The 26,649-nt window shown below is 36.7% G+C and overlaps 1 protein-coding gene across 4 annotated transcripts in view; it reads left to right on the top strand.

Annotated features, from left to right (window-relative positions):
• SREK1 (splicing regulatory glutamic acid and lysine rich protein 1) overlaps positions 1-19,612 on the top strand; it is a 49,114-nt gene extending 29,502 nt beyond the window's left edge. For 3 of the 4 annotated variants that reach the window (XM_040451817.1, XM_040451846.1, XM_040451835.1), the window contains 3 exons: positions 2,998-3,093; positions 13,820-13,964; positions 15,033-19,612. In XM_040451817.1, coding sequence (XP_040307751.1) covers positions 2,998-3,093; positions 13,820-13,964; positions 15,033-15,182 — 391 coding nt within the window. In that variant the 3' untranslated portion in view covers positions 15,183-19,612. The remainder of the gene's footprint in view (positions 1-2,997; positions 3,094-13,819; positions 13,965-15,032) is intronic. The other variant, XM_040451824.1, reaches the window with a different exon arrangement.
• Positions 19,613-26,649: the final 7,037 nt, after the last annotated feature.

Genomic DNA, 26,649 nt, shown 5'->3' with positions numbered 1-26,649 from the left:
GATATGGTAAATTTAATATGCAAAATGATTACTAAAATTGCAATTTTAGTCCTTTTTGTCTTTTTAATTTTTACTGCTCTCTTTTCTTGAGTGAGTGCATGATGTTTAAATTTTGGTTTTCGTTTATCTGTCAATTTTAAGGTTTTGCTTTTTTCTTAGAGATTGTTCCCTCTATTAATAAGTACACTGCCACCAGGTGGCAGCAGGTTGCCATAGTAACAGCTGCAAAAAAGAGGACCTTCCTTGATTCAAGATTATCTAAACCTGTATCCATTACTCCAGAGGATACCATAACTGATAAACGGAGGTTCCTAACTTGTGTTAAGCTAGATATTAAAAATACATGTGTTAGCCAGGGTTATGTATACTTTAAATGTGGTTTTGCACAGAAAATAATTGGAGATGAATGTATATTTCCTGTTTTTATTAACTTTAGGCTGTTCTTAATACCAGTCTTTGGTTAGGTAATACAAGATAATTGCAGGCATTTATTGAATGCCTTACCATATACCAGATTTTGTCTCAGCACAGTTTGTCATGACCTACCTTATTTAATCTTCACAGTAAGTCTGAGAAAAGACTGTTACTATCATGGTTTCAAAATATGAAGAAATTGAAGCTTAGGGGAAATTCTCCATCTGCTCTGCACTTTCATATTAGAAGTACAGTAGCTCTTTTCTCTTCTTTTTAGGAGGTTAAGTTTAGTTGAGAGTTCTATAACCAGTACTTGGTACCTGATTTTAAAAACTGCCTCAGAAGGATGAAGTTGAGAGCAGCAGTCTATGTTCAGATGGGGCTTATAATAGATGGCTGCCGTATTTTGGCACACTGGACCTGAAGCTGAAGAATTACCTTGGCCTCATTGCTGTGGATACCAGTTGAGCCTCACAACTGCCGCTTCACTGCACAGTGATTTTATTGTCACATATTCTGTTGTGTTTATGTGGTCATTTAGTCACTGCCCTTTGTAACACAAATACTGTTTTGATTCCTTTTAAATTAGTTGCATTTACTTTTTTGTTGACTTTGAAGTGTTTAATTTTTTCAGGGGCCATTTTAAGTTGCTTGACATTCAAGAAAGTTCAGATATTCACATTCATTCTTAAATATATTCTTAACTAGCCCCTGGGGCCTGGAGAATAAACGCTGACTGACATCCGTTTCTAAAGGTTCAGAAGTTTGGAATGTTTCATGCTTTCACAAGAGCTTGGCGAAGAGTTACAGTTTGTTAGCTTTTAGCGTTTTTCTGTTTCTCATGTGCTCTGAATTGTTGAGTACACAGGAAACATTTTAACTGCTCAGAAAAAGAGTGTGCTTGGTATTTTTATTTTCAAGATTGTCCCCTAATCTGCATTTTTAAAAAAAATTTTGATGTTTAAGCAGAAAATATTTATTGACACTGGGTTTGTGCGAGAGACTGTACTTGGTGCTTTACAAGTATTATCTTAAATCCTCATCACAGCACCACAAGGCATGAGTTATTAACTCCGTTTTCCAGTTGGAAAAATTGAAACTCAGATTATGTAATATGACCCTAGTTATGCAGCTGATAAGGTGTGGAACCAAAGTTTCAATCTAAGTCTAACCAACTACAGTTCTTCAAACTACAGCTGACTGCTTTTTTCTCAACAAATTGACACTCTAGATTGCTGTCTTTCCAGCCTTAGCTCTCAATGACATCAGGTATTAGTCATTAGATGTCCCCCTGTACATAGTGCTTCTTGAGTGAAGACTTAAACTGGTCAGAGTAGAATCATTTTGTGTAAACAAGTAAGATACACTGACATTCTCATGCTGTGAGATAACTACCTCCCGTACTTGTGCTGAGCTGTTAAGACATGGCATTAACTGAATGGAATATCGTTACCTAATTTTCACTTTAGTCAGGATGTGTAATTTTGGGGTGTCATGGAACTAAAATTGGGTAATGGATGAGAGAGCCTTAGGTAGAATTGGAATTGTGTTTCCAAAGGTCTTGAGGTTTTTTTTTAAACATCTGTATCTACCACATCTGAGCATTATCTAGTTTTTTTTATATTTTATAATGAGAGATGTTGGCAAAATGTTTTATTAGCCTAGAATCTTCTTGCTGAAGTGGTATGGAGGACTTGAATTCTAGGGGATTTGGTTCTTTCACCTATATGGCCTAATAATCAGGGCTTCTTGTGAGATAGGTCGTTAGACACGTTAATTGTAATTAGTATGTTCCCCTATCTTATCCCCTGAATTATGGACATCTTGAAATTCATTGTTTCTCATTTGGCCAGGTTTTCAATGAAGTAATTTTGAATATGCATCATTTGCTAACAAGTTAAGCAAAATAGTTTTTAATAATACTAAACAATGTTAATCAAGGTAGTAGTTATTTTTTATTTCATATTTAAGCCCCAGGCTTTAACTGTTTTACTTTTGTCTTAGCAACTTGTGCACTCAGTTTTAAATGAATAGAGTAATAAAATGGTAGGAAGTTGGAAGGTAAAACAATTTCTCTGTAAAGTGAATTAATGTAAATACTTTTTTAGAGACATTCTAAATGCTCAGATCTGATAAGTTCACTTTTTACAAGCCAACTTAATCTTTTAGTTCTTGAAAAGGGCCTATTACCTTGTTAAGAAATAATCCACAGTGGGGCAGCGAGGAGCTAGAAGCATGACAGAGGATCTGGATACATAAAAAATGTTTTAGATGCTGAGGAAGAACCTACTTGAGAGAATCAGAAACATCTAATATTCTTTCTATTCAGGAAATTATTGTTCACATAAACCAGATGAAAAGAAGGTCTTCTACCTTTTCTATTATGAAATCTTAGAACATATTTTCCATGTCTATAAAATTGCTCCGAATTTGACCTGCACTGAAATGAGATAACATGAGTTTAAACTAACCTTTTAAGAATACTGTTCACTTGAGAGCATTAAGGATTCTTTTCTTTTGTATATTTGAATTGTCCTGTATTTAAATTGCTATATTTTTAAATGACATATTTTCATCTTTCAGGGAAAGGCGTAGGAGGAGAAGCAGGAGTTCTTCCAGATCACCAAGAACATCAAAAACTGTAAAAAGGAAATCTTCTAGGTCTCCATCCCCTAGGGGGTAGGTTGAAAGCATGTGCTAAATCCAAGGACCGAAGTGGGGGAAGAGAAATTTTCTTTTTAATCTATTTTTAAACTTGATTTATTTATTTTTATTTTTTTAATGTTTTATTTATTTTTGAGAGAGACAGAGTGTGAGCGGGGGAGGGGCAGAGAGAGAGAGGGAGACACAGAATCCAAAGCAGGCTCCAGGTTCTGAGCTGTCAGCACAGAGCCTGACGTGGGGCTCGAACCCACGAGCTGTGAGTTCATGACTTGAGCTGAAGTTGGACACTCAATCAACTGAGCCACCCAGGTGCCCCTGTTTTTATTTTTTTAAGGCTTATTTATAGAGAAAGAACATTAGCAGGTGGGGGGCAGAGAGAGGGAGAAAGACAACAGGAACAGGGGAGGGCACAGAGGGAGAGAGAGAGAATACAGGCAAGGGAGGGACAGAGAGTGAGTGGGGGGCCGAGAGAATCCCAAGCAGACCCCATGTGGGGCTCAAACCCACAAACCCTGATGAGATCATGACCTGAGCTGAAATCAAGAGTCGAATGTTTAACCGACTGAGCCACCCAGGTGCCCCCATTTTTAAACTTTCTGTTTTGAATGAGTAATGTTTTATACATTTTCATGTTTCAGAAATCACAACAGTATAAAAAGTTATACATCAGTAGGTCTTAACTTCACCTTTGCACTCATCTACTCTGTCTCCATAAGTAATGACTTCACTTTTTTGTATTGTAGATCCTTCCAGTTTTGTGTATAGGTATACAGTATGGAAATAGTTTTTTTCCATATTTCTTTCATAAAAGGTAGTACAAAATACACACTGTCACGCCCTTGCTTTTTGTTACCCAACTACCTGGAGATCTTTACGTATTCATCAGAATGTTGCTTTGTTCTTTTTAACAACTGCACGGACTTCAGTTATGTGGCAGTAACGTGGTTTTATTTAACCATCCTGTGGTAGAATGGGTTTTCTTAATTTTCCTATTGTAAATGATACAGTACTGTAATGAATAGCTTTGAACTTACTTTGTCCTGTGCAGGTGCATGGGAAAATTCCAGAAGTGGTATTACTGTGTCAAAGATGAGGCATGTTTGATTTTGAGGAGTATTTCTGTACTGCCTTCCAAAAGGATTGGCAGCAGTTTGCACTTTAACCGGCTGTGTATGAGAGTACCTGTTTTCCTATAGCAACAACATACTATATTATTAAAGTTGTGGATTTTTGTCTGTCAGATAGATGAGAAACGGTACCAGTATCTAGTAATTCTAGTTGCATGTCTTTTAAGAGTGAAGGTGACCGTGTCTTTATATATTTGAAGGCCATTTTTATTTCCTGTGAGTTGTTTGTGTACTTAGGCCATTTTTCTATGGGATCTGGTTTTTGTTTGTTTTCACAATTTTCTTATTTCCAGAGCTGTTTTTTGTATTCTTTTTTTTTCTTCTTTTTTTTTTAACTCTACCCCCATTGTGAGGCTTCAACTCCTGGCCCCTGAGATCAAGAGATGCTCTTCTGACTGAGCCAGCCAGGTGCCCCTGTATTAGGGAGATTATTCCTTATTGATTTGATACCAGGTCTCATTCCTAGTTTGTCATTTGTTATCAGAAATTACTTACGAGACTTGATTATACAAGTTCTTGATTTTTTTTTTAAGTTTATTTTGATAGAGCATGTGAGCACAAGTGGAGGAGGGGAAGAGAGAGAGGGAGACCAGAAAGAATTCCAAACAGGTTCTGCACTCAGCACAGAGCCTGACTCGGGGCTCAAACTCCGTAACTCTGAGATCTTGACCTGAGCCAGAATCAAGAGTCGGATGTGTAACTGACTGAGCCACTCAAGTGCTTAAAGTTTTTGATTTTTATATGATTTCTCAATTTTTTTCTTTTTTTTCTATTTTTAAAAAATATTTATTTATTTTTGAGAGAGAGGGAGGGAGAGGGAGAGGGAGGGAGGGAGAGGTTTGAAGCAGGCTCCGTGCTGACAGCAGAGAGCCTGATGTGGGGCTTGAACTCACAAGCTGCGAGATCATAACCTGAGGTGGATTTGGACGAGATCATAACCTGAGCTGAGGTTGGACGCCTAACTGACTGAGCCACCCAGGCGCTCCCCCCGCTGCCCCGCCCCAACCTTTTTTTAAAGTAAACTCTACCCAGCATGGGGCTCAAAACTCAAAACCCGGAGATTGAGAGTTGCATGTTTTACACACTGAGCCAGACAGTGCCCCTCAAGTGTTTCCTTTTATGACTTCTGGATTCTGAGTTACAAAGTTAGAAAGGTCTTTTCTAGAGAATCCCCGCCCCCAATTGTTCCTTTTCATACTTTATGGTTTTAGTTTTTGCATTCAGGTAAGCTTTCCTATTGATCAATACCATTTCTTAAAAACTCAGCTTTTCTTTTTTCTTTCTTTGTTTTTTTAATGTTTGTTTATCTTGAGAGAGAGCGTGCATGTGTGTGAGCTGGGGGAAGGACAGAGGTGGGAGAGAGAATCCCAAGCAGGCTCCATGCTGTCAGCACTGAGCCCGATGTGTAGCTTGATCTCAACACAGGACTGGGCTGGATCTCATGAACCGTGAGGTCATAACCTGAGTGGAAATCAAAAGTTGGATGCTTAACTGGCTGAGCCTACCAGGTGCTCCAAAAACTTAAATTTTCCAACACTAATTTGATGTGTTGCCTTTTCAGGTACTGAGTGTTTCTATTTGTGTTTGGGTCTGTTTCTGGGCCTTCTCTGGAGTGGTTTGATGATTCATGCCAGTGCCCATGATTTTTATTATTCGGTTTGTGTAATATTTTTTTTAACATTTAGTAGGGTCGATTCTCCTCCACACTTGTGCTGTTTTTTTGAGCTTTCTTGACCATTCTTGTGTGTTTTTCCATTTGAACAGAAGAGTCAGTTGTTGAGGTTCTAAAAGTAAAATCTGGTGATGATGTGAATTATAGTTGCATTAAATTTTTCTTTCTTTCTTTCTTTCTTTCTTTCTTTCTTTCTTTCTTTCTTTCTTTCTCTCTCTCTCTCTCTCTCTCTCTCTCTTTCTTTCTTTCTTTCTTTCTTTCTTTCTTTCTTTCTTTCTTTCTTTCTTTCACTTTTTTCTTCCCAGTTACTTAAATTCAAGTTAGTTAACACATAGTGTATTGGTTTCAGGAATAGAATTTAGTGATTCATCACTTACATACCATGCTCAGTGCTCATCACAAGTGCCCTCCTTACGCCTGTCATCCATTTAGCCCATCCCCCACCCACCTCGCTTATCAACCCTCAGTTTGTCTTTAAAAGAGTCTCTCTTGGGGCGCCTGAGTGGCTCAGTCGGTTAGGCGTCCAGCTTCGGCTCAGGTCATGATCTCACGGTCTGCGAGTTTGAGCCCTGCGTCGGGCTCTGTGCTGACAGCTCAGAGCCTGGAGCCCGTTTCAGATTCTGTGTCTCCCTCTCTTCTCTGCCCCTCCCCTGTTCATGCTCCATCTCTCTCTGTCTCAAAAATAAACAAACGTTAAAAAAAAAAAAAAAAGAGTCTTATGGGGGTGCCTAGGTGGCTCAATTGGTCAAGCATCCAACTTTAGCTCAGGTCATGATCTCATGGTTCATGAGTTTGAGTCCCACATTACACTCTATACTGACTGTGGAATGTGCTTGGGATTCTCACTCTACCCTTTCTCTTTGTCCCTCCCTCTCTCTCTCTCTCTCTCCAAATAAACAAATAAACTTAAAAAAAAAAGTTAAAAAAATTTAACCATTAAAAAAAGTCTCCTGGTTTGCCTTCCTTTGTATTATTATTTTTCCTTCCTTCCCCCATGTTCATCTTTTTGTTTCTTAGATTCTACATATGACTGAAATCATATGGTACTTGTCTTTCTCTGACTTATTTTGCTTCGTGTAATACACTCTAGTTCACTCCGTCCACATCATTGCAAGTGGCAAGATTTTATTCTTTTTGATTGCTGATTGTATATATATACCACATCTTTATCCATTTATCAGTCGATGGACGTTTGTACTCTTTCCATAATTGGGCTGTTGTTGGTAATGCTGCTGTAAACATTGGGGTGCATGTGCTCATTTGAATCAACATTTTCGTATCCTTTGAGTAAGTAAATACCTAGTAGTCCAATTGCTTGGTCACAGGGTAGTTTATTTTTAACTTTGTGAAGAACTTCCATACTATCCGAGTAGCTGCACCAGTTTGCATTCCCACCAGCAGTGTAAGAGGGTTTCCCTTTCTGCACATCCTTGCCAACATCTGTTGTGTCCTGAGTTGTTAATTTTAGCCATTCTGACAGATGTGAGGTGGTGTCTCATTATGGTTTTGATTTATATTTCCCTGGTGATAAGTGATGTTCAGCATTTTTTTCATGTGTCTGTTAGGCATTTGTATGTCTTCTTTGGAGAAACTTCTTTGATAAGTTATCAGTACTTTATAGATTTTTGGATACTAGCCCTTTATTTAATAAGTCATTTGCAAATATCTTCTCCCATTTTGTCATTTGCCTCTTAGTTTTGTTGATGGTTTTCTTCACTATGCAGAAGTTTTTTATTTGATGAGGTCCCAATTGTTCATTTTTGCTTCTGTTTCCTTTGTCTCTGGAGACATGTTAAGTAACACCTTGCTACAGCCAACGTCAGAGAAGTTTCCTTCCTGTGTTCTCTTCTAGGATTTTGTTCCTGTGTTACATTTAGGTCTTGGGTCCATTTTGAATTTATTTTTGTGTGTGGTGTAAGAAAGTGGTCTAGGTTCATTCTTTGGCTTGTTGCTGTCCAGTTTTCCCAGCACCATTTGTTAAAGAGCTTTTTTTTCCATCGGATATTTTTCCCTGCTTTGTTGAAGATTAGTTGACCATATAGTTTTGGGTCCATTTGTGGTTCTTTATTTTGTTCCATTGATCTGTATGTTTCTTTTTATGCGAGTACCATACTGTCCTGATAATTGCAGCTTTGTAATACAAGTTGTGGTCTGGAATTGTGGTGCCTCCTGCTTTGTTTTTCTTTCTTTCTTTTTTTAAAAAAAAAATTTTAATGTTTATTTATTTTTGAGAGCGGGAGAGAGCACTAGCCGGGAAGGGACAGAGAGAGACGGCTCCAAAGTAGGCTCTGCTGTCAGCACAGAACCTGATGTGGGGCTTGAACTCATGCACTGTGAGATCATGACCTGAGCAGAAGTCAGATGCCTAACCCCCTGAACCACCCAGACGCCTCTTTTTTTTCTTTTTCTTTTTAAAAAAGTTTGTTTATTTATTTATTGAAAGAGAGAATCTCAAGTAGGCTCCATGCTGTCAGCACCGAGCCCAGTGTGGGGCTTAGTCACCACCTGAACCAAAACCAAGAGTCAGAAGCTTAACTGCCTGAGCCACCCAGGTACCCCTTGCTTTTCTTTTTCAACATTACTTTGGCTATTTAGGGTCTTAACCAGGTTTCATACAAATTTTAGAATTATTTGTTCTAGCTCTGTGAAAAATGCTGGCGTTATTTTGATAGGGGTTGCATTGAATGTGTAGATTGGTTTGTTTTAACAGTATTTGCTCTTCCAATCCATGAGCATGGAGTATTTTTCCACTCTTTTGTGTCGTCTTCATTTTTTTTCATAAGTTCTATAGTTTTTAGAGTACAGATCTTTGACTTCTTTGGCTAGGTTTATTCCTAGGTATCTTAAGGTTTTTGGTGCAGTCGTAAATGTCATGTACTCCTTGATTTCTCTTTCTGTTGCTTCATTATTGGTGTATAGAAATGCATTATGTTGATTTTATATTCCGCGACATTGCTGAATTCGTGTTTTGGCAGAGTCTTTCTGGTTTTCTACATAGTATATCATGTTGTCTGTCAAGAGTGAAAGTTTGACTTCCTCCTTGCTGATGTGGATGCATTTTATTTCTTTTTGTTGTCATTGCTGAGGCTAGGACTTCAAGTACTATGTTGAACAACAGTGGTGAGAGTGGACATCCCTGTGTGTTCCTGACCTTAGGGGAAAAGCACTTAGTTTTCCCCATTGAGGATGGTATTAGCTGTGGGTCTTTGGTATTAGCTGTGGGTCTATATGACTTTTGTGATGTTGAGGTATGTTCCTTCTTTCTCTACTTTCTTGAGGGCTTTTATCAGGAAAGAATGCTGTGTTTTGTTAAATACTTTTTTTTGTATATTTTGAGATGATTGTATGGTCCTTATCCTTTTATTTATGTGGTGTATCACATTGATTGATTTGTGGATATTAAACCACCACTGCAGCCCAGGAATAAATCCCACTTGATCGTGGTGAGTAATTCTCTTAATGTATTGTTGGATTCGATTTGCTAGTATCTTTTTGAGAATTTTTGCATCGATGTTCATCAGGGATATTGCTCTAATTCTCCTTTTTAGTGGGCACCAGTTGGATTAACTTTATTAACTTAGAAGAAATTTATAGGTTTATTAATAAATAAAGCCTTACGATGGTGAGTCTATCCAGAAACATGGTATATATTTCTACTTGTTTAAATCGTCCTTTTTTTTTTTTTTTTTTTTTTTTAATTTTATTTTTAAGATAGAGCAAGCAGGGGAAGGGCAGAAAGAGAGGAGGACAGAGGATCCAAAGCAGGTTAGGTGCTCACAGCACAGAACCCGATGCGGGGCTCGAACTCCAGAACCGAACCATGAGATCATGACCTCATCTGATGTCGGACGCTTACCCGACTGAGCCACCCAGGCGACACTAAATCGTCCTTAGTATTTTTTAGGAGTGCTTCAGTGTTTGTTTCATACAGATTTTATGCACCTTCTGTGTTAATGAGGTCTTTTGTTGTTAATGAGATCTTTTCTTTCATTATGTCCTCTAATGGGATGTTTTGTGCAAATGAAGGTTATTGATTTCTCTATATTTATTTTTCATCCCATCACCTTAGTAATTGGTCAGAGTTTTTCAGTTGGTTTTCTGTGGTTTTCTTGGTATGGAACAGAGAAATTGACAAACTTTGCCAGAGTGTGAAGAGGAGCATGTTTCTCAGCAGGTGTCTTGTGTTTATTTGCTTGTGGGTTATTGTTTTTAGGTGAGAATAATGGAAAGCATAGGATACTGTAGTTGTGGGTCATATAAATGTATTTTTAATACTTTGCTCATATAAGTTAAAACTTTACTATTATGAACTCAAATTAGACAAAAAGATGGGTTCACAAAGTCATTGCCTCCTCATTTCTTCTACCTTGCATCCTATCCACCTTCTGTCAGTGATCCATTGTTTTTATCCTTGTGTTTCTTTGCAAAATTAAGTAGATCTATCTTAGGATTTCTCCTTCAGAATAGACAGCATATACAATATATATACTGTGTGTGAGTGTGACTATTTGTAGCCCCACTTAAACTTTGGATGTGTGTTTTTTTTTAATTGAGAAATAACCCAAATATCATAAAATTCACTTGTTTAAATGTGCAATTCATTGGTTTTTAGTTAGGTTCACAGTAGTGTCCATGACTAGTCTGCCTTACTGTGTCTGTGAATTTGCCAGGTCTGGACATTTCATATATGGACTCATGCAGTACATGTAGTGTTTTGTTTCTGGCTTCTTTGACTAAATGTAATGTTTTCAAGGTTCATGTTTTACCTTGTATCAATAATACTTCTTTCCATATGTGAGCAATATTCCATTGTGTGGATGAAGCTGTGTTTTATTTATCCATTCTTTAGTTGATGAACTTCTTTGTATTGTTTCTTTGTTTTAGCTGTTAAGAGTAGCTGCTATGGGGGCGCCTGGGTGGCCCAGTCGGTTGAGCGTCTGACTTCAGCTCAGGTCATGATTTCGCAGTTTGTGAGTTCAAGCCCTGTATCGGGCTCTGTGCTGACAGCTCAGAGTCTGGAACCTGCTTCAGATTCAGTGTCTCCTCCTCTTTGCCCTTCCCATGCTCATTCTCTGTCTCTCTCTGTCTCTCAATAATAAACGTTAAGAAAAAAAAAAGCTGCTATGAACATTCATGTACAAGTTTTTGTGTGGATATATGGTTGCATTTCTCTGGGATACCTGTCTGGGAGCTGTAATTGCTGAATCCTGTGGTACTCTCTCATTATCTTGTTGAGTAACTGCCAGACTGTTTTCACACATTTACCTTCCCAACAGCGATGTGCAAGGGCTCCAGTTTCTCCATGTATTCACCAACACTTGTTATTGTCTGCTTCTGATTATAGTCATTCTTCAGGAGTGTAGTAGCATTTCATTGTGGTTTTGATTTGCATTTTTCTAATGAATGGTGATGTTGAGCATCTTCTTGTGTGCTTAATTGACCATCTCTGTACCTTTGGAGACCTGTCTTTGCAAGCTTTTTGCCCATTTCAAATTGGGTTATTTGTATTATTTATTTATTTTTTTTAGTGTTTTATTTAATTTTGAGAGAGACAATGTGAGTGGGAGAGTGCCAGAGAGAGAGGGAGACACAGAATCCGAAGCAGGCTCCAGGCTCTAATTGTAGTTCTTTAAATTCATTTATCCTATACCAGATAAATGATTTGCAAATATTTCTCCTATTTTGTGGGATGTCTTTTCACATGCCTAAAGTTTTTAATTTTGATGAAGACAGATTTATCTATTTTTTCCTTTTGTTGTCTTTTTTCTGGTGTCATGTCCAAGCAATCACTGCCAAATCCAGTGTCATGACGATTTTCTCCTATGTTTTCATCCAAGAGTTTTATGGTTTTAGCATCTACATTTAGGTGTTTGATCCAAGCTTTTTGAATCAAAAAAACTTTGACTCAGGTTTTTAATATAGTATAAGATAATGGTCCATCCTCGTTCTTAATGCAGGAGGATATCCATATCCAGTTTTCCCAGTACTATTTGTTGAAAAGATTGTCCTTTCCCCATTAAATGGGTTTTGGCATCTATGTCAAAAATCATTTGAGCCATATATGTGGAAGTTTATTTCTGGAGTTTCTGCTGTATTCCATGGGTTTATTTTCAGTCCTTATGTAATACTACACTGCTTTGGTTACTGTACCTTTTGTGTAGTAGGTTTTGAAGTTCGGAAAAGCTTCGACCTTTGTTCTTTTTAAGATCGTTTTGTTGATTCGATGTCCTTTAAGATAGTACATGAATTTTAGAATGGGTTTTTCTATTTCTGGTAACAACAGCAATGGGATTTTGATAGGGGTTGCATTGAATCTGTAGGTGGCTTTGGACACTGTTGTCATCTTAACAGTATTTAAATCTTCTAGTCCATATTTATTTATTTGTCTTCATTTCTTTCAGCACATTTTTTGCCTCCTTGGTTCAATTTATTACTAAGAATTTTATGCAGTTTGATGTGGTTGTTCCTTTGACATTTAAGAATTATGTAGAAAGATATACTATGTGGAGTTGCACACGTATATTTCTTTTATTGTACCTGAAGTTTTAGTTATGGTTAAAAATCTTTCTTTTTGGGGCGCCTGGGTGGCTCAGTCGGTTGAGTGTCCAGCTTCGGCTCAGGTCATGATCTCACAGTTTGTGAGTTCGAGCCCCGTGTCGGGCTCTGAGCTGACAGCTCAGAGCCTGGAGCCTGTTTCGGATTCTGTGTCTCCCTCTGTCTCTGCTCCTCCCCCACTCGTGCTCTGTCTCTCTCTCTCTCTCTCAAAAATAAATAAAACATTTAAGAAAAAAATTTCTTTTTACCCAGTTAGTAAAGAAGTTCACCCATGTTTTCTTCTAGCAGCTGCATTTTATTTTAAAAATTTAGGTCTCTGATCCATTTGGACTTATTTATATATTATGGAATGAGATAAGAGATGTAGATCCAGTTTTAGCACTTACCAGATAATATAATCCAATTGTCTCCAAACCTTTTACTGACAAAAGATCATCTTTTCTTCAATGATTTGAGATGCCACCCTTGTTAAACTAAATTTTCCTATGTATTTAGATCTGTTTGCTAAGTATCTTTGTTTTCCTGGTCTTTGTCTTTATTTTTATTTATTTAAAGTTTATTTATTTCAAGGGAGAGAGTGGGGCATGGGGGGGAGGGGAGGGCCTCTGCACTGCCAGCACAGAACCCGATACAGGGCTCAAACTCATGAACTGTAAAGTCATGACCTGAGCCGAAATCAAGAGTCAGGCACTCAGCCAACTGAGCCACCCAGGCGCCCCCTGTTTGTCTTTATTTTTAAACTATTCATAGTTACGAGAAAAAAGCTTAGAGTTCCCTATGAAGGTTGATATTTTAAAGTAGAAGGTATTATACCTCTGCTCTGAATTTTTTTTTCTCTCTAATTCTAAAGGTATATTATTTTTATACATGGAACTTGTTCATTTAGTCTTCTTTTTAACTTTCATCTTGAATCGGTGGGTGTCCTTTTAATGGTGAATGATGAGGGCAGTGCACAGTAGGTTGTTTGCAGTCTGAAGTTTTGCTAGTAGTCATTCAGCCCTCCATGGGAGCTACCTCTAATTCTTTATCCTTTTCATTCCTGTCTGTTTATTCATTTTTTTGCTTTGAAAAAGTAGGTAAAACATCATATTTTGTTTTATTTTAATCTCATTACAGCAGATAAATTAGTCTTGAACTAAGATATTGAAAAAACTAAATTGTGTTTTATGTGAACACATGGTGGCCTCTGTGTATCTTTAAAAAGCTAATTGGGGTATGGGGTGGAGTAGGTGGGGTTATAACGTCCATTTATATTACTTGGTCAAACCAGGTTACTGATACGCTTATTTACAACATATTAGTGTTAGATAAGGCTGTTTTGTCAACAGCATGGTAGGTCTTCAATTTCTTAGACATTCACTGGCATATATTCTCGATATTCTTATAGCAGAAATAAGAAGGATAAAAAGAGAGAAAAAGAAAGGGACCACATCAGTGAAAGAAGAGAGAGAGAACGTTCAACCTCTACAAGAAAGAGTTCTAATGACCGAGATGGAAAGGAAAAGTTGGAGAAGAATAATACTTCACTTAAAGTAAGCAACAGTCATTCAGTGTTTAGGCTTTGAATAATTAATAATTGATATTGTTATTTTTATACATAACTAGTTTCAGGCCAAAAACTTCTTGAGAGCTATAGTATCTTGTATGTTTTTGGTATTCTTTAATGTTCAATTGATAACTTTTTTAAGCTGAAGTTTTGAAGGGATGAGGTACGAGCTAACTGAAACTCAGACAAATGCATTCCTTATTTTAGAGAGTCCTAGACTGGCATACAAAAAGACTGTCTATAGGTAACATAGATTTGGTTTTATATAAGGTTTCTGATTGGGGCCATTTTCCTCAGAATATATCTGTTTCCTGTGAAATAATATTTGTTTCAGCAAATTTGACAAAACTTTTGTCATCATTCGTTTTATAGTGTGTACTGAAATTAGGTTTGTTGAATTAGAATAATCAATGGAAAAGCAAATTCTACCAAGTCAGTTTTTTGGATAAATATTTAACTACTTGTGAATTACATTAATTCTTTTGTTATACCAGTAAATGTATTTGTATTTGGAAATGAATTATGAGTTCTGGAGCTTTCATGTTCTGGTTTTATTTACGCTTATATTCATAGAGATTTAGTATCATCGTCAATAGTATTGATACCGTCTCTTGAGCATCACCGTGTGTCAGGCACTGTTCCACATGTTCTCACGTAATTCTCCTTTAACTGAGGGCAGAATTGGACTGTTCTTGAGCAGTCTTTGCTAGGATGAGTTGCGATTTCTTTTTCTATAGCCTCTGAATTTTGCTTCTTTGGTATGCAGATTACAAATCTATCCTGGCATCTTTGGCACCTATTTAACTCTTTCAACAGATCTGTCCCACTTTTTCAATTAAGTAACATTTTTTCAACACTTAGACTTTCTCCTCAACTATTTTATTCTAATTTACAATTTCCAGAGGACATATTGATACATGTTTGTGTATCTTATTTATCTGAAAAGGTAATGGGAGAAAATACTGTTTTATTAAGCTCACTGAAGTACATATTTTAGCCATAACCAGATGTAATAGCAGACAATATTAAGTGTACAACTTAATATTCATTGTAGGAGAAGGAACACAATAAAGAACCAGATTCAAGTGTGGGCAAAGAAGTAGATGACAAGGATGCACCAAGGACTGAGGAAAACAAAGTCCAGCAAAATGGGAATTGTCAGCCAAATGAAGAAAACCTCTCTACCAAAACAGAAGCAGTGTAGGACTGACAGATGCACCTCTAAACACACGCTGGAATAAAATCCAAAGCTATTAATTCTTCCAACAAGATGTTATACAGTGAAGAAATCCAGTTGAGTATGAAGATATGAACTAACAGCTTTTCTAGTTGTTAGGTGACTTTGTGGCCATCTTGTTACTGAGTAAGAAAATAAAGCATGGACATCGTGAAAATAACAGGTGTTACCCAAACTCCTCATCTTCTAGAATTTGTGCATTTCCATGGTGGCTGACACACTTGTCATGTGGTTTGTTAGTGTTTGCCAAGAACCATTGCAAATAAATGGGACGTCAAAGATCCAAATTTGTACTGTCCACAGAGACTGGAGATAAGCATTGGAGGCTCTTTTAAAAAATGGTTGTTACTGAATTTTGTATTGTTTTACTTTTTTTTTTTTTTTTAATTTCAATATATACAGATTTGATGATGTGCTTGAAATCGGTGCAAATATATACACACCCTTGTAAGTGCAGAGTATGTAAGAAGTTTTAACATTTACTTCACAGGATTTACGGTGGTTGTGTTAAATTCTCACTATTGTGTTTTCTTTTGCTCACTGTTTAGGACAACAGTTTTTTGTTAAAATAGTTTTACAGACTAAAATTGCTTAAATAAGTGGATTAACAAACAACTGACAATGCATGCTACTGTTCTCTTTCAAAAGGAAGAGCAACTGTATTGAATACTAATAATAATGGATTAGTATTCAGCGTTTAGAATCATTGGGTCTCCTCACAAAGTAAGCATTTCCTTTTGAACTTTTTTTGACATTTCCAAGCTTATTATGAATAATATTGCAGTGTGTGTTGTCAGCTGTAGGTGGCAAAGGTGCCATTATTAAAAGAAAACTGGGTTTTCAAAACGGGCTATGGGAGCACAAGCTGAAGCTTTAGTGCCTTCTACAATGTGGTATACTGTTTTCTAGAATTTTATATGTGCTAGTCATTCTCAATTCATACGAAACTTAGATGGATATTTCATTCACTCCCATAGAGAAAGTGTCCAAAATAGTGTGTCAGAGAAGAGCTTCTTACATAGCTCACCTAACATGAGGGAAGTCCTGCTTTTAAGAATGACTTCAGAGCTTAAAACAACAATGCAGTTTTGGGACCATCAGTTTTATACTGTGATAATTGAATATGAAGCATGTTCTTACTTTACTTAAATCAGAGCGAACACTTTCGTTGTCTCCATTGGATGGCCTTAATTATTACCTCTTAATCATCTTCTCGTAAGTGATGTGCAGAAATTATATGTAAAACAGAACACGTGAGATTATTTGTTTTAAGGATATGTTTACTTGAGTTTAAAATATAGGTCATCCGTTACTCTTAGGCTCACTTTTTGCAGGAAGTATGCAAGTAGTAAAATGACAACATTGCTAATATTTTCCCCAAAGCCATAACTCATAATTTCAGAAATCTTTTCATTATTGTTGTATTCCCCCAAAAGTTATACCTTTCAATTAGCATGTTATTAAAAAAAAATCAAGTATAATTATTTTAATGCAATCTAATACAATCAAATTACTCCGTTGCCTTACCTCATGGGAAGAGTTACTTATAGATTTAAAAAGCTGAGTAGCACATCAGTTACTTGGTTTCAACTTGAGTTTTCTTTTAATGTTCATACTATTGAAACTTAAGTATTTGATAGAAAATGGAAAGAATTGCCCTTATTGCAAGTAATGAAGCCTGGTTTGATTATGAAGCTGCTTAATTACTCTTCATGTGTTCAGAATTACTGTGTTTTTTTTTCCTTTTTGTCACCGTGTACATTAAAATTTTTGAAAATGCTTTACTATGTAAAGTATAGATGGTCATTTTAATCATTCAACCACATACGGTTGGCTGGTAAACAGCTTATTCTGATACAAGAATGCTTGGGTGCATATGGAAAGATTGTGAGTGTGTGTCTTGCATCAACAGCTGTCTTATTTATAATATGTAGTAGAATAGAGCAAATGTTTGAATCTTTGTTATTTTTAGTACCATTTCTCTAATAAAGCTAAGTATTTTAGAGGAGAGTATTTGTTTATGCATTTCAAAACAGCATCTTAGTTTATCATGTCTCTCTTGTTTTAGTTGGCATAGAAATTGTTTCAACGTGGAGAAAACATGTTTGTGTGGTGTTTTGAGTTATTTCTTGTACTCGGACTCAATGTTTCCTTTGTTGGCAGTTAATATAATTAGGTTCCTGCTACTAATTATTTTTCTTGCTGATGATATTCAGTTTTAAAATACTTCTTTTGAAAGACACTGATTTGTAAAAGGAGGACATGAATAGGAATATAGGAGATCCAGAGAGAGTGAAACATGTTCTTAAATGTCTTTATGGAAGCAAAGTTTTCTAGGGCTTGGAGGTATTGGAGTGAGTGTGTGCGAGAGAGAGAGATTGAGAGAGAGAGAGAGAGAGGGATAGGTTTTCTTTTCTTTGTTCACTTATAGGAGCCTGGTAGGTTTCCATTTATTTGTTACTTTCTTTCAAGGTATTTTGTTTTTTCTTTAAGACTATTCTTTTTCATCCCAGGTAGATGTCAGGAAAACTTGAGGTAAGGCCAAGAAGACAGTAATTGTATACTTGATCCCTTTTTTAATTACGTTTTTTTTTTAGCTTGATTATACAGAGAGTACATTCTGTTCCTTAATTGTGGTTGCTATTTATCATTCTAGACAAATTCTGTTGATCCTCATGTTTCTTTTCACAGTGCATGATGAATTATTTATATTAAGGTGGACCTTCATAATAAGGTGACCAGTTTTATGTGTGAAAACAAGCATAAATCCTTAACTTCTGCATTTGCCTCTGTATTATTTCTCCATCTAGTCTAATTTATAATTGCAAACACTAGTCAACTTGTGATTTTGTTTAGAATTCTTACATTCAGTAGTTTCAATCTATACCATATTGATCTTCAGAAGTGTCAGAGGCTTAAATTTTGACATGCTTAAAAGAAAAATTCAAGTTTAGAATCCTTTCTTGTCAAGAAAGTAACTTCATTTGTGACATTATTTGCAGGACCTCATTCATTCCTATATATATGTTGCTATCTTTATCTTAAAACTTTAAAAAGTCTTTAAATCAGCCCTGAAGATACTATTTAATTTTAAGAATTACAATATGTAGTAATAGGCCCTTAATCATTTAAAAAAATGTATTAGAAGTAATATGATTTGATAAAATCATATTTTTATGATTAGTCTTGTTAGTGGTTGACTTAGCTATTAGTATGAATCCTTTTGGAAGGATGCATTAAATAACATTTCAGTGCATTATTTCTTATATTTTCACTAAAAGATAGTATCTGATTTTAACGGACTGGGTTATGAAGTAGAGCCGTGTCCACAAAGTATGTTCCTTATATGTTTAACTATTTTTTCTTTTCACTACCTACATACTTAGTGTCCTCACGTTTATTTAGCTAGTGTAATAATTCATTTAAAATTGCTTATTTTCAAATTTCAAAAGTTAGGGCTCTTAAAAGGGCTAAATTAGATTTCTGGAAGCAGTAGTAAGTATAGTGTAATATAAAGTCTTTTAAAATAAAATTGACTTCCTTACCTAATTTTGGGTTTGTGGGTGAATTTTTCTTAAATACGCTCTTATTGGTGATTTTTGCCTGAAGATTGATACCTTACTTTAAAAACAAAAGCTAAAGCTATTGATGGTTTTTTGGTCCATATTCAGTTAGGTTGGTAGTAAGTAATAATTACATTTCTTTCCATTCTATTTTAAGGTATTTTTGTATTTCCTAGCAAGTAATTTATCATAATAATTAGTTTATATCTAAGAGAACATTTCTTGATATATTGTTTTTAAACACAGGGTTTTAGTTTGTTTCCTGATTTTTAAATTAACTTTGTATGTAGCTAACATTTTAATTTTGAAAATTGCCAACTTGTGGGAAACTTCACATATTTTACTGCTAAGATTTATTTCCCTGGGATTGGAATGGAATAGTAGTTCTCTCCATTCTTAACTTTCTTTTGCTAGATAGATAATTTCTTGACTCTATGTGCAAGTTCAAATTTATGAAAATCATGCTGAAAGAATTAGAATTGAAGAGATGGAGTTCCATCAACTTGAGGCAGCGTGGTAGGCAACAAATGGTTGGGGGGCAATCTGCAGAACTCCCTGATTTCCACAGAAGATTACATCTGGGTGTATTGTGTCGTTGTATAGGTAGTTCAGTTTAATAGTTAAATATTCTTCTTCTTAATCTTACAATAGTGTTCTTTACATGATGCTATGGGTTATCAAGGGAAGAGTTTAACATGTAAACATAAGATGCTGCATAGGTCGTGTATATTTATGTGAGTAGGGCTACTTCTAAGTGGTACTAGTAAAGATTTATCAAATGATGCTGCTATTGTGTTGCTATATTTTTAATAAAATGAAAACCTTAAAATCTCACCACTGTTGAGTAGTAATTTCACTTATTTCTGAGACATTTATGTACCTATTTATGACTTATTTTTTATAACTGAAAGGTGGTAATGGGCTCTTCTAGGGGTGTGTCGTATCTTTCTGGTTTTGGTTTATAGTGCCTATAAACATCAGCCTAACAGGATGATGTGGAAAATGTTCCCTCATCTTCAGTTCTCTGAAGGACTTTGTATCATATTGTCATTACTTCTTCCATAAATGTTAGGTCGAATTTCACAATAAAGCTAACCTGAGTCTGGAATTTCCTTCTACATTACAAATCAATTTGAAAAGTAGATTTAGGATTATTTATGTTTTTTCTTCTTCTTCTTCTTGAGTAAGCTTTGGTGTTTGTGCATCTTCAAAGGAATTTGTTGTCCAGTCTATTCCAAGTCTTTTCTAACTTGTCAAATCTATTGGCATAAAGTTCATGGAATCTCATTCCTAATATTGTTAATATGTTTTTTTTAATCCGTTTATTGATTTAAAATAAGTCAGATTTTGCTTTCATCAGATTTCCTCTGTTGTTTTTCTGCTTTTTATTTTACTGATTTCTGCTCTTTGTTATTTCTTCTGCTTATTTCAGAATTTATTTATTCTGCTTATTTCAGAATTATTTACCTATTTATTTATTGCTCTTTCCTAAGTTTAAGTTTTTTAAAGGTTTTTTAAGAGAGAGCATGAGAAGGGGAGGGGCAGAGAGAGAGGAGACAGAATCTAAAGCAGGCTCCAGGCTCTGAGCTGTCAGCACAGAGCCCAACACGGGGCTCAAACTCATGGACTGAGATCATGACCTGAGCTGAAATTGGATGCTTAACTGACCGAGCCACCCAGGTGCCTCAATAACTTGTGATTTTTAGGTGGTTTTAGGTTTTATTGTGTGTGAATTGTAATTTGTCATAGTCTAGTTTAAATTTTTGTTTTTTTAACGTTTATTTATTTTTTAGACAGACAGAGACAGAGCATGAACGGGGGAGGATCAGAGAGAGGGAGACACAGAATCTGAAACAGGCTCCAGGCTCTGAGCTGTCAGCACAGAGCCCAACGCGGGCCTCGAACTCACGGACCGCGAGATCATGACCTGAGCCGAAGTCGACCGCTTAAACCTACTGAGCCACCCAGGCGCCCCAATGTCATAGTCTAGTTTAAAGTGTGAGCTCTTTTTCTAGTTTAAAGTGTGAGCTGGAGTCACTGACTTGAGACCTTCTTTTCTGATACAGGTATTTTAATGCTGTGAATTTCCCTCTAAATACTGCTTAGGTACATTCAACAAATTTTGACATAGTGTGTCTTTGTTTTTGTTCAGTTCAGAACACTTAATAATTTCCCATTTGGCGTTGTCTTTGATCCATGGGTTATTTTCAATGTGTGTTCAAATATTTGGGCATTTCCAAAGATCTTTGTTAGTGACTCCTAACTTTATTCCATTTTGGTTAGTAAATAGTTTGTATGATTTGATTCCTTTTAAATTTTCTAAGACTTTCTTTATGGCTTGCAGCGTATCTTCTTAAGTGTTCCATATGCACTTGTTAAGAATGTATCGTATGATTATTTTTGAGTGAAATAATCTGTAATGCCAGTTAGGTCATGTTGACTGATGGTTTTGTTGTTCATATCTTCTCTGTCCGTACTGATTTTCTGTCATTGCTAATTTTTAAGGTTGGGGTCTTGAAATTCCTTGGTAGATTGTGGATTTTGTCTTTTTTTTTTTAGTTCTTTTCATGTAGTTCTTTCTTTCTGATTTTGCTTTATGTATTTTGAAACTCTTAAGAGCTCATGAATGTTTGGGATTGTTAATGTGCTCATGTTGAATTGACATATCATTATTTAGTTGTCCTTTTATTCCTGGTAATATTCTTTGCTTCAAAATCTTCTTGTTAGGTTAATCGTAGCAGGAATTTTTTAAAAATTTCACATTAGCATAGTATTATCTTTTCTCATCCTTTTACTCCAGACCTGTTTGTGTTTATATATTTTAAGTGTGCATTTTGTGGGCAGCATAGATTTTGGTTTTGCCTTTTTCTTTTAAAAAAAAAAAATTCTTTTAAATGTTTATTTTATTTTTAGAGAGATGGAGGGAGGGAGAGAGCGAGCGGGGGAGGAGCACACAGAGGGAGACACAGAATCCGAAGCAGGCTCCAGGCTCCAAGCCATCAGCACAGAGCCCGACGCGGGGCTCAAACCCATGAACTGTGAGACCATGCCCTAAGCTGAAGTTGGACACTTAACCGACTGAGCCACCCAGGCACCGTTTGCCTTTTTCTTTTTTAATCCAGTCTCCCTATGCCTTAGTTGGGAGTGTTAAAACCAGTTGCAGTCAATGTGAATATTGGTGTCATTATATTTAAATCTACCATCTTAAGTTTTTGTCCCCCTTTTTATCTGCCTTCTTTTGGACTACTTGAATATTTTGTATTACTCCATTTCATCCTTTTTGTTGTCTTCTTAGCTACAATAACTTGTGATTTCTTTAAATAATTTTTTTTAATGTTCATTTTAGAGAGAGAGAGAGAGAGAGAGAGACAGAATCTGATGTAGGCTTCAGGCTCTGAGCTGTTAGCACAGAGCCTGACTCAGGGCTCAAACTGATGAAGGGTGAGATCACAACCTGAGTTGAAGTCGGACGCTTAACCAACCGAGCCACCCAGGTGCCTCAATAACTTGTGATTTTTAGGTGGTTTTAGGGTTTATTGTGTGTGAATTGTAATTTGTCATAGTCTATTCTTAAGTAATATGCCACTTCATTTGTAGTGTAAGAACTTTGCAATAATGCTTTTCTATTTTTCCTACTTGCAGTTTGTGCTTTTTTTGTTACGCATTTTACTTCATACATGTGTTAAAGTCCCCACAATACACTGTTAACAAGTTTTGCTTAAACAATTTTAAAGAGATTTTGAAGAAGGGAAAAGTCTCAGATATTTACCTATCTACTTAACAATTTATGGTGTTCTTCATTTCTTTGTGTAGATCCAGGGTTCTACTTGGTACTGTTTTCCTTCTGCCTGAGACCTCTTTTAACATTTCTTACAGTTCAGGTCTGCTGGTAATGGATTCTCTCACCTTTTTCAGGCTGAAGTTTTTATTTCAACTTAATATTTTAAAAGATATTTTTGCTGGATATCGACTTCTACAGTGACTGTTTTTTCCTTTCCACTTTCCACTGTCCACTGGTTTACTTTGTTTGCAGCAAGAGCTCTACTATTATTATTGTTCTTCTACCCAGAAAGTAGCCTTTTTCTTGTGATCACTTTTTTTTTTGCAGTTTATTTTCAAGTAATCTCTGCACCCATTGTGGGCTTGAACTCAGGATCCTGACATCAAGCATCACATGCTTTTCTGACTGAGCCAGCAGGTGTCCCTTCTTGTGACCACCTTTAGGATTTTCGCCTTTCATTGGTTTTAATCAGTTTATATGCCTTGGTATTGTTTTTTTTTTTTTTTTTTTTTTTTATGTTTAAGTGCTTGCGGTTCCTTGTGCTTCTTGGGTCTGCATGTTTTGAGTTTTAAGTTTGGAAAATTTTTGATCATTTCTTCAAAAACGATTTCTTTCTCCTCCCCTCTTTGTAGTCTCCTATTAATGTCTGTTGTCCCTTGAAGTTGTCCCACTGCTTGCATCAGTCTTTTTTTTCAGCTGTGTGTGTATGTGAGAAGAGAGAGAGAGAGACTTTGGATACTCCTATTGCTATATATATATATATCTATATATATATCTACATATAGATATATATATATAGATATATATATCTCTTGCTATATATTTTCTGTAGAGTCTAATCTGTTCATTTTATCTAAGTATATCTATTTCAAAATAACCTCAAGTAACTTTATATCTTCCATGTCTCTTTTACATATTTAAATGTAATTTAAGCATATGAAAGTGGAAGTCTGCTGTTACCCTTTCTAACCTACTTATTTGGCTCCATACTTTTTACAGATTCTGTCTATTCTCTACAAAAAATTTTGATCAGAGTCTTGGAAAAGATCCATGCAAGTGTTAGGTCCTGAAGCTTAAACTTTATTGTTTTCACAGTAAATCCATCTTGGGGCCTATTTAAGAAAAGAGGAAGGACAAGATCTCAAATGGAGGTTTCATTCCCCTCATTAGACTGTGCCATGTGCAACGTGGCCAGTGACACCTGATTAAGGAAATAGTATTTACAAAGACTTATTATTTCTTGATGGATCATGAAAGCTCATTTGCTTAAAGATTCAGTGATGCCACTCAGCCAGGAGCTTGGACCCAGTGGACCTCCTGTGCTCCAGGGTCAGGCAGCCTGGTCTGCCAATAGCCCCAGGAACACACCCTGGGGGTTGGGGCGTCGGAGAAATCTCACTTTACAAGTACCACATGAGCTGAATCTGTGGTACGTGTTTTTGTTTTTCTTGTCCTAATTTGAAGCGCCTACTAGCTTCATGGTGTAAGAACAAGCTAATGTCAGAAACTTGAGTAGAGGTTAATCTGAATACATCTTAGGATAATGTGATTATAAAACATTACAAAACTAACCATGTAAGGTACAACTAGCAACTCATATTGTTGGCATGATAGAGTATGGCGATAGAAGCACGACTAGAATTTTGAAATTCTACAGCCAGTCTGTTTGATTTCAGAGTTCTCTAGGTTCCTATGTGTGTAGGCTCTATCCGTTCTTAAGAATAAGTGATAGTAAACAGTAAGCAGTTAATAGCAATAATAATTATATTCTGAAACTGCTTTCTCTGAAACAAGGAATCTGGCAGCTTCTTACAGAAACTTTGAAATCCAGGGAGGTTGTTCAGGGCTGCTGCTGCTGTGAGCCTCTTTGTTGCCTTTGTGTGAATTAGGAAAAGGTGCTGCGTCTAGGTGATGTAAACTCATGGACGCTTGGCTTGGCAAATGGGGCTCAGATTAGTTCAGCCTCCCTTGTCTCCGAGACTGGGCATTCCTGTGCAATAAACAGACTACAGAATTGTCTGTGAGGCACCAGTGACGGGAGGTGGCTCCAACAAGTCTCCCTGCAGCCACACCATCTGGCTGGCTTGTTCGGCAGGTAGAGGCACTGAGATCAGCGAGACGTTTCTTGGTGTAAAAAAGGATAAAAGCCTGACTGTGAAATCCTGAGCCAATATAAATACACTGCAGAGGAATAAGAAAAGGTTCACATATAACACTATTTTAGAGCTTGAAAGGATTTGGGAAATGATATAGTTCTTCCTTTCTTGCTCTTTAATGGATGAGAATCCCAAAGCTCAGAGGAAATGAGTAGCCCCACGTTGACCGGTACAAAGTAGCAGAGTCTGGCCAGGGCCATCAGCAATTTCCTATCCTATCCAATGTTTAGTTACTATTTTTATTTATTTATTAAAAAAAATTTTTTTTTCAACGTTTATTTATTTTTTTGGGACAGAGAGAGACAGAGCATGAACGGGGGAGGGGCAGAGAGAGAGAGCGAGACACAGAATCGGAAACAGGCTCCAGGCTCCGAGCCATCAGCCCAGAGCCCGACGCGGGGCTCGAACTCACGGACCGCGAGATCGTGACCTGGCTGAAGTCGGAGGCTTAACCGACTGCGCCACCCAGGCGCCCCTAGTTACTATTTTTAATGGTACATTAAAACCCATCTCAAAAATGCAGATTAAAAGATAAGTTTTCTGATTCAATGAGTAAAACTCCCAAACATCATCATTTACAGTATTTGGAAAAACACAGTTTTCATTTCCGTAGAATCGTGGCTTCTGGCAGTAATAACTCCATTACTCTTGATGAACCAACTGAGACTTCCGAGTTAATGCAATTTGTGTTCGAAGATGTCCTAAAAGGCTGATGTAACTTCATTATCCGCGCATGACTGTTAAAAGTACTACCGCTATTAAGCAATGAGAACGTCTTCTAACATGACTGTAATAGGATTTTCTGTTCTTTCAGGTCAGGTGGCAAAAGTTTAATGAGCAATTTAATTGCTTGAAGAATTCAATATGTCTTATTTTTTGCTTCAGGGGTTGGGTAACATTGGTTCAGATGAGATATGAGAGTTTTTACCTTCGGGGAAGAAAACCGCCTTAGAAATCATGTCTTGGTTTTCCAGATCCTATATTGGGCCTAACTTCACTCCTTACTAATTACTCTTCATAAAATCTACAAAACTTGGAGCTACATTTCATTTTAAAAATTACTCACTTTAGTCGAGTGAGAGTCAGCCACCACAAACTGGGTGGCTTAAGACAACAGGAAACCATCCTCTCAGAGCTCTAGTTCAGAGGCCAAGGGTCTGAGACCAAGGTGTTCTCAGTGCCATGCTCCCTCTGAAGGCTCCAGGGGAGAATCTGTCCCAGGCCTTTCTTTTAGCTTCTGGTGCTGCTGGCAATCCTGGACTTCCTTGGCTGATTGATACGTCACTCCAGGCTCTGTTCCGTTGTCATATGGCATTCTCCAAGTGCCCTGAGTCTCCTCTTTTAAGGACACTAGTCCCATTGTATTAAGCGTCCTGATTAGTCCAGTATGACCTCATCTTAACTAATTATATCTTCAGCAGCCCTATGTGTGACTAAGGTCACATCCACAGGGGTTAGGAAATGAACATATCTTTTGGGGGGGGGATATAATTCTACATACTACAGCATGCAACCTTACTCCTATGAATACAAAAACACTAAGTAGTTATTAATTACCTTTCTGTGGGGCTCTTTGGGTCAGGTGAAGGTGGGGTGTGAGGAATCCTCATTGACATCAGTCATTCTTGTCCTCACAAAGCTTATGGAAAAACTGATGATAAATAAATCACTTACGTATATTAGTCATAGTAGGTATTCATCAGAAAAAAAATAGATCTGTATAGGACACAGTTCACATAATGTGGTCAGGGAAGGCCTGAGGATATACATGTGAACTGAAAAAGGTTGAAATGAGCCAGTGATGAGAAAGGCAAGGAGAAAAACGTTCCAGGTGGAGGCAACAGCAAATAGTAAGGCTCCAGGGTGGGAAAGAGCTCAAAACTCCAGGTCCTGAAGGAACAAAGAGGGGAGATGAGAGAAGAGGAGATGAAAGA

The sequence above is a fragment of the Herpailurus yagouaroundi genome, unplaced genomic scaffold (assembly GCF_014898765.1).
Source record: "Herpailurus yagouaroundi ecotype Mexico unplaced genomic scaffold, PumYag 29, whole genome shotgun sequence".
NCBI lineage: Eukaryota > Metazoa > Chordata > Mammalia > Carnivora > Felidae > Herpailurus > Herpailurus yagouaroundi.
The sequence above is the reverse complement of the archived record's forward strand: the minus strand, read 5'-3'. Positions and strand labels throughout refer to the sequence as shown.